Source organism: Peromyscus californicus, unplaced genomic scaffold, assembly GCF_007827085.1.
Source record: "Peromyscus californicus insignis strain IS unplaced genomic scaffold, ASM782708v3 Scaffold_7__1_contigs__length_154581171, whole genome shotgun sequence".
In the NCBI taxonomy this organism is placed as follows: domain Eukaryota; kingdom Metazoa; phylum Chordata; class Mammalia; order Rodentia; family Cricetidae; genus Peromyscus; species Peromyscus californicus.
In genome coordinates, this window is record NW_026294595.1 from 139,402,198 (window position 1) to 139,410,416 (window position 8,219).

Here is an 8,219-nt window from a genome sequence, read left to right on the forward strand (position 1 = left end):
CATCATACAAGTAGAGGTTAAAAGAAAAATCAAAAACAGAAAACTAGAGCAGACTCCCCAAGAGGTTTCCTCTCCTTAGCCCTGGTCACTCCCACCCTGCTTTTGAGACTCTTCTGAGATTAGTGTCCTACAATGAGGATAGTCATCCAGGGAAGTCACATGACATGCTTAGGCCTGGGAGAGTGAGAAGGTCTGATGTGGCTGGAGGAGGGTGTTTCCTCTGGACTCTTTTTGCTCTGTTCTCTCTTTCTCCTGAACACAGAAGTATTCTTTCACATGCTCACATCAGATCTTATCCTGTCTACCACTGATGCATATGGACACACCAACAGTGGGACCTGGGTTGAGATCTGAGACTTGAGTGACTTAGTAACTGAATGTTCTCCACCAACACCAAACCACCCTCTTTTTGACTCTTCTTCTGATCCAGAGGCACATCAGAAAGAGGGACAGGTGGTTTGTGTTGGCATTGCAGAAAATGACTTGGCATAAGGTGGCTAAGTGACTTGCCCATATGCTATTGGTAGTAGACATGAATTATTAGGGGTACAAACTCCCTCCTCTTCTGTGTAATCAAAACTCCCCTGAAATGATCCTGGTGCTAAATCCAAGATTCAGTCATTCCTGGATGTATTAATTAGCTTGAAATTACTACAGCATACCTAAGACAGTTAACCTAGGAAAGCTATGCTCACAAATACAGGTCAGAATCTAAGACTGGGTGTGTGCATGTGTGTGTGTGCGCACACATGTATGTGTGTGCAATGTGCATGTTTACATGGGTTTATGTAATTATATCACAAGAGTGAAACATCATAACAGGAGCAGAAACCAGGAAGGAAGAGAGGAGAGAAGTAGGGAAAGAGGGTAGAACAGAGAGAGAGAGAGCCCCACAGGTACTTTCAGGGACAAGATCTGTACAGCCTAAGGACCTCTCCCTAGGACCTAGCCATAAATGTTCCCAGCACTTTCCAATAGCACCAAGACCTTTGGCGGATGTGTGTAAACCTCAGCAGCGGACACTTGGCACATGGCATCAAATAGGAAGAACATTTAGGCAATCAGGCCATGACCAGGGGCAATGTCCAGTGCATTTTCTGGGCCATTTCATGAAGGACAGAGGAAAAGAGGAAAACTTATATAACAAACCAAAGCCCCTGGTCTGACCTCATAAGCATCACAGGGCTCTGAGGGGTCTCATATTTATTTTGAATTTGGATAAAAGGGCTCTAGGGAAAAGATCAACCAGCATGGGAACTGGAGGCAGGTGGGCAGTGATGGCATGCTCTTCTGTGTTATGGAATAATCTTTCTGTACACTGAAAATGTATCTCTGCCAAGGCACCTTGTGATTGGTTTAATAAAGAGCTGAATGGCCAATAGCTAGGCAGGAAGAGGTTAGGTGGGACTTCTGGTCAGAGAGAGGGAGGAAGAGAAGATGAATGGAGGTGCAGGAGAGACACCAGAGGACATGAAGAGGAAACAGGAGATGCAAAATGGAAAGAGGTAAAAAGCCATGAGGCAAAATGTATACGAATATAAATGGGTTAACTTAAGTTATAAGAGCTAGTGGGACAAGCCGGAGCCATAGGCCTGCTGCAAGCTGCAAGAATATGTTATAGAGATTCAGCTGTGTATAATAAAGCTATATCTAGAAAGGTCAAGGAATCTTTCTAGAGGAAAGCCATTTATCACAGAATATTTGGTGTTATTCAGCTTTTAATATATCAGCTCTCTTCTGCTATGAATTTCTTTTGTGCTCATATACTACTAGGCCACAACAGCAAACAATATAAGCTTCTCAGACCTACTGCTGATCTACTAGGTAACAACCCTACAGAGCCTAGGGGACAGGCAAACAGTAGGTGCATAGCTTTGTTTCTTGGGCAAATGAAGCCCAGGCTTTCCTTCCCCAGACTGGCCAAATGGCATTCCAGAGCATTTGACTCAGGACAATAGGATTTTTGCATAACCAGGTGCAGTAAAGCCTGGAGCAGAATTCCTGGTCCAGACATAGTTGCATGGCTGGAGAGAAAGGAACAAGGCAGATCTTTTGTAGAGGATAAGTTTGAGTCAGATCAAGAGGGTAGAGAGAGAAAAAAATTAGCATGGGTGGAGAAACTGAAGATGAAGATGAGATTGAAAGCATAAGAGCTTAGTTAGGGCTGTGAGAGGACAGAAAAAGAAGGGGCAGAGAGGAACTGAGTGTCAGAATGGAACTGAAGCTGTGTAGATAGAAGTTTGTTATAGAGAAATAAAGTAAATGGACATAAGAAACTGGTGTACATAGATTCTTTTCCCTCAGATTATCCCATCTCCAGCTGTAGCATCTTCCCCAGGACTCTGGGAGAAATCTTCTCAGGGCAGGCCCCTGAGAAAATTCTGATATAAGCCAAGCTTTCATAATGAATAAGAAGTCTCTGTGTCATGATTTAGGGGCTGGTGGTACAAAAAAGCCTGCTACAATTACTATTCATCATGGTATTTCATCACAGCAATAGTAACCCTAACTAAGACATTTATCAAAGTTTTGTTTTGTTTCTGAAAGATGATCATATAAGTTTGGTCCTATATGACATTTATAGAGTTCCATGTGTGGACTGTGTCACCCACATGATGACGAATGATCTTTTTCCATGTGATAGTTGGTTGTTAGTATTTTGTCTGGAGTTTTGCATCTACTTAAGGTAGGGTAGGGTAGGCTCAGGCTCTGCTCAGCTGGAACCTGGAATCATTCAGATTTAGCTCAGACCCATGGCTGTGTTCTCTGGTGCTGGTCTGAAGACTGTGTATTCACATGAGGGTCTAGAGGCAATATCCAGTCTGGATCTGGGTTCTTTGGAGCCAGCCTGGAACTAAGATACAAAAGAGTAGTTGTGGAGGCTGGGTTCAGCTCTGAAATTTAGAGACAGGCTTGAGACTTGAGTCTGCTGGAATATGGGATTGCTAAGGTCAAGGAGCATCAAGCTATATAGCTTGGATATTGTGTTTGAAGGTGCTTAGCTGGTATTTAAGGCCGGAGCTGCTGACTCTTCATGAGATATGCCTGAAACCTGCAGCCAGAAAGTAGCTTAGAACTGGGTGGGCCTGCTTCTGTGGGGGCAAGCCTAGACACTGGGACCAGAGGTGCTGCCCTGGTACATAGGGGTGAAAGGGTCAGCCTCATGCTGGTATGGGCCTTACGTCTAGAAAAAACAACGACCTGATATTAAGTATGGTCTAGAGCCTGGAGTTTAGAGGCCACCTTGGCCAAATCATAGACTTGGTGGTGCAGGCAGGGGGCTGGCCTAACACAAGCCTGAAGTTCTGGGCCTTGGGGATCTTGTAGGACCTTGTAGGGCCTTGTAGGACCTGTAGGACCCTGTAGGACCTTGTAAGACCTGTTAGGGCCTTGTAGGACCTTGTAGGACCTGTAGGACCCTGTAGGACCTTGTAAGACCTGTTAGGGCCTTGTAAGACCTGAAGGGCCTTATGGGGTCTTGTAGGACCTGTAGGACCTTGTAAGGCCTTGTATAACAAGTCCTATTGTATGAATTGCTAAATGGTCTTTTAACAAAAAAAAATCCTGGGCTGGAGAGATGGCTCAGGGGTTAAGAGCACTGGCTGTACTTCCAGAGGTCCTGAGTTCAATTCCCAACAACCACGATATTGGGTAAATGCTGAAAGATCACAGAGACAAAGGAACAAGCCACAGCTACCACCTCTTACCTCACCAACTCCTCATCCTGAAAAGGCTGTCTAGCCAAAAGGCTTCTAGCTGGAAGGGATTCCTCAGCCGAAAAGCCTCAGCCAATAGACCTTTAGCCAAATGAGCTTACTCAGCCGAAAAGGCTTCTAGTTCCTGTCTCCTCACGCCTTATATACTTTTCTCTGCCCAGCCATTAAAGGCGTGTGTGCTTCCCAGTACTGGGATTAAAGGCATGTAACTCCCAAGTACTGGGATTAAAGGAGTGTACCACCACTGCCTGGCTCTGTTTCTCTCCTAGACTAAGTCAATCTCATTTAGTCCAGGGTGGCTCTGAACTCACAGACATCCACATGTACCTCTGCCTCCCGAATGCTAGGATTAAAGGTGTGCACCACCACTGTCTGGCCTCTATGTTTAATCTAGTGGCTTGTTCTGTTCTCTGATCTTCAGGCATATTTTACTAGAGTACACAATATATCACCACAAAATCCAAAGAACATCATCCAGGCTGGTAGATCCTTAATATATCCCTTGTGTCCAAGGTAGGTTTAAAGACTCAGTCTGAAGTTGCTGGCCTTGGGGCAAAGTGTCTAGCATGCCATGCTAGGAGATTATAGGAAATATCTGTATAGGACATCACGAAGCCTAGGTCCACAGTGATGGCCTAATAGTTAACTCTACACAGGTCAGCTGGGAGCTGCCTGGGGCTTGCTGACACCGGAGATGACCAGCATTGAGGGAAGTCTCCAGCTGTTGATGAAGGCTTCCTTGTAAATGTCCCCACATTAGTTAGAAAACTGGTTCCTGTCATCCACCAGGTATTCATACATTTGTTTACTTTGTTTGATGTAACATAAAGAATCACCTCCATATACCTAAAAAAAATTATGAAAGACCTGCTCTTTAAAAAACTAAATAAAAGGGGTCACATGCCAATTCCTAACATTCAAATAGTACCCGAGAAAGTCTGTAAGAGTAGGTTATAAATTCTAAGCCACATAATGTGGTAAAATTCCTACAATTAGCAATTGTAAGAAACACAATCAAGAGTACTCGGAGAGGAACCTAGTGTGGTGGCGCACACCTTTAATCCCAGCACTCAGGAGGCAGAGGCAGGCGGATCTCTGTGAGTTCGAGGTCAACCTAGTCAACACAGTATGTTTCGGGACAGCCAAGGCTGTGTGGAAAGATCCTGTCTAAAAAAACAGAGAAGAAAGACTTTGAAAGAAGAAATTTGATGGGATTGAGAGGAAGTAAGACATGATAATAAGGGGGCTTTGATCAAAGAACATGATATATAACATGAAATTGTAAAAGAATGAATCACTTTTAAAGCAAGATATTCAGGGGAGAATAGTAGAATAATATGAAGAAAAAGAAAGAAAGGAAGGAAGGAAGAAAGAAAGAAGGGAGGAAGGGAAGAACGGGAACACTGGAGCCCAGCTGTTTGAGTGATTTATTTTTCAAATATGTTTGCCTTTTTACCCACCAATAAACACAGCATTTCTAAAGTCACCACTGAGGTCTCCAAATGTCTGCTAGCTCACATGAGGTCGGGCCACTGAGAAGTCAGGGTCATTTCTTTCTTTCAAAAAATTTCTGCAAAAGAGAAAGTTTAGATTCTTAAAGATATGGTGTTTCTGAGAAAGAAACATTTGTCCTTAAGCCTTGTTCCCACTGGCTGACACACCCATGACTGACACCATGACCTGTCCACTGGGCACTGAGAAATCTGGCTGAGCCCAATGTGTCCACAGAAGTCTAAGGATGGAGTCAATGGTTACAAATGCAGATGAACTAGGAAACAGGCATTTAAAAGAGGCATGCCTTTAATCCTAGCACTCAAGGGACAGAGGCACGCAGAGGTCGAGGTCAGCCTGGTCTACACAGTGAGTTCCAGGACAGTCAGGGCCTCACAGAGAGACTGTATTAAAAAAAAAAAAAGACTGTGTGATGTATCAGTGAATTACTTCCTCCCTCCCTCCCTCCCTCCCTCCCTCCCTCCCTCCCTCCCTCCCTACCTCTGTGTGTATGTGTGTGTGTGTATGTGTATGTGTGTATCTGTATGTGTGTCTATGTGCCTGCCTGCTTGTGTGTTGGTCTGTGTGTCTGGATGTGTTACATGTGGTGTGTGTCTGTGTCTGTGTGTCTGTGTGTCTGACTGTGGTTCTGTGTGTGTGAATGTGTCTGTCTCTGTGTGTATATGTCTCGGTGGGGGCATGGAATAAGTGTATGTCTGTGTGTATGTATGTGTATGTCTGTGTGTATGTATCTGTATGTGCATGTCTATACCTGTCTCAGGTGTGTTTGGATGTTTCTCTGTATGTCTCTGTGTGTGTATAATTAATGATATGTCTTTGTGTCTGTCTGTCTCTACGTTAGCTATACATGTCTATGGGAGGGGCATGAAGATGTGTTTATGTATGTCTGGGTGTGTCTAGATATGTCTGTGTATATGTCTCTGTCTGTCTGTCTGTGTGTATGAGTGCTTGTCTGTGTGTGGGTCTTGTGTGTGCCTCAGATTTGGGCAACTTTGGTTTTCTGTTGAGGAATAACAGTCTGATGACAATGTCCCCCACACATCTGCAGCTCACCCCAGTTGGTGCACAGATGTTACCACAGTAGGTCCAGCAGCATGTGTGATTTTTTTGTAAACATCTGAAACGTCTAGAACACTTCTTCTTACAATCGTTAACTTTTGGCTGTCCCCAGCACTCCTGAAGTGACAGCTCTCTCTCTGAAATTGAAATGAAATGGTTAAAAACTAATAGAGCCCCACAGTCAATCATTGTAAGACAAGCCTGCTGTGGGATGTTCTGTATGGCAAATGTGTTGCTAATTAGTCAATAAGTAAAACACTGATTGGCCATTGGCTAGGCAGGAAGTGTAGGCGGGACAAGGAGGAGAATAAAGCTGGCCTCTCCCCAGATCCTTATCTCTCAGTCCACTTTCTTCACCCCCTCCACTGACTCCCGTCTCTTCTCACAGGACCCACGGCTCGGCTCACTAAGGACTCCGACACCTTCTCAACATTCTAAAAGCCATATACACTATAAAGTTTCTTTAATTGTCAGGGACCAAACATAAACCATGGAAAAGTACTAGCTAGGCCAGAGAACAAGCCACAGGCCCAAAACCAGATGCCCCCAAAGATAAAGAACAGGTCAGGTAGGTCAGGTAGCATAGCAACAGAACAATGGGCCCTGACCAGTGACCTTACCACCTAGCACAACACCCTGCAGACTTGCACGTCTCCCTTCACCTGCACGTACGGCACATTGTGCACCCCTTCCCTCCTTCCTGCCCCCTCCCCCTCCCATGCTATATAAGCCTTGCTGAGGAGAATAAAATTTGCAGCTTGATCAGAACCCTGTCTTTCTGTCTTCCTTCATGTCTCCCCATCCCTTTCATTCTCTCCCGCAGGTGGGTCGCCCCCGTTGACACCCCACTGGCCGGGGCATTTAATAGATACCCATTTCGTTCTCATGAAAAGAATCACAGAACTTCTATAAGTATGGAAGAAGGGAGCTCTGTGTTGGCTCTCCACCCTCAGAGGCACTGGGAAATACTCTATCTAGCTGCTCGTGGTGTATGTATGAACGTTGTTGTTTGGGAAGTTTCCCAGCTGGAGGATTTCTCCGGTTCTCCAAATGCCAATCTGGGAAGGTGGAACCTGAATCACAATGCCAGAAATGATACCCACTCCCTTGTCCAGAAGTGAGCACAGCCCCGTGCCCTGGCTCACAAGGAGTCCTTGCTACCTACGAGAGTACTTCTTCTTTTTCCATCCCGGGGCAGGCAGCAGGAGCACGCAGAGGAACAGGACCAACAGGAGCATTGAAGGCTTCATGACGATGACCGACGGTGTCTGGAGATGCTTTTTTGTTTTTTGGGTTTTTTTTTTTTTTTTGCCTTCCCAGGAGCTGCTGGAGATCAAACATATAAGCTGAGGGATAAAGGTGTGAACCACGGAGAAGCACCTATAGGTTTTTAAATACTCAATCTTCTAGTTAGAAGCCAGATCTCATTACAGATGGTTGTGAGCCACCAGGTGGTTGCTTGGAATTGAACTCAGGACCCCTGGAAGAGCAGCCAGTGCTCTTAACCTCTGAGCCACCTCTCCAGCCCATCATTTGTTTCTTAATCTTAGCCATTCTCACTGGGGTGAGTTGAACTCCCCAAGCAGCTTTAATTTGCACATCCCTAATGACTAAGGACATCAATGAACACTTAAAAATACTTACTGGCTCCCACTGTTAGGAGTCCCACAAGAAGGCCAAGCCACACAACTGTCCCATATACCCAGAGGGCCTAGGTCAGTTCCACACAGGCTCCCTGGTTGTCAGTTCAGACTCTGTGAGTTCCCATGAGGTGAGTTGATCCTGTGCGTTTTCTTATGATGTCTTTGACTGCTCTGGTTCCTACAGTCCTCCCTCTCTCTCTTTGACTGCCTTTTGGGACCCTACTCCTCATACGGGGGTCCCTTGCCCAGCCTTAACACAAGGGAGGTTCTTAGTCTTACTGAAACTTGA

General features: G+C 45.2%; 1 protein-coding gene across 1 annotated transcript; it reads right to left on the bottom strand.

Moving 5' to 3' along the window:
- Window positions 1–6,204: 6,204 nt before the first annotated feature.
- Window positions 6,205–7,537, bottom strand: LOC128101020 (protein WFDC11-like). Its single transcript, XM_052723728.1, has 3 exons — window positions 7,453–7,537; window positions 6,282–6,424; window positions 6,205–6,228 (listed from the first exon to the last, which is right to left on the bottom strand). Exons 1-3 carry the CDS (start codon window positions 7,535–7,537, stop codon window positions 6,205–6,207), a joined length of 252 nt encoding a protein of 83 aa, XP_052579688.1.
- Window positions 7,538–8,219: the final 682 nt, after the last annotated feature.

Bases quoted from the DNA above. Each gene is read 5' to 3' on its own strand.
- LOC128101020 (XM_052723728.1), bottom strand. From the start codon at position 7,537: ATGAAGCCTTCAATGCTCCTGTTGGTCCTGTTCCTCTGCGTGCTCCTG. The intron at 6,425-7,452 runs GTAGGTAGCAAG...TTTCAATTTCAG, and splicing joins GAAAAAGAAGAAGTACTCTC to AGAGAGAGCTGTCACTTCAG. The intron at 6,229-6,281 runs GTGAGCTGCAGA...ATTCCTCAACAG, and splicing joins ACATCTGTGCACCAACTGGG to AAAACCAAAGTTGCCCAAAT.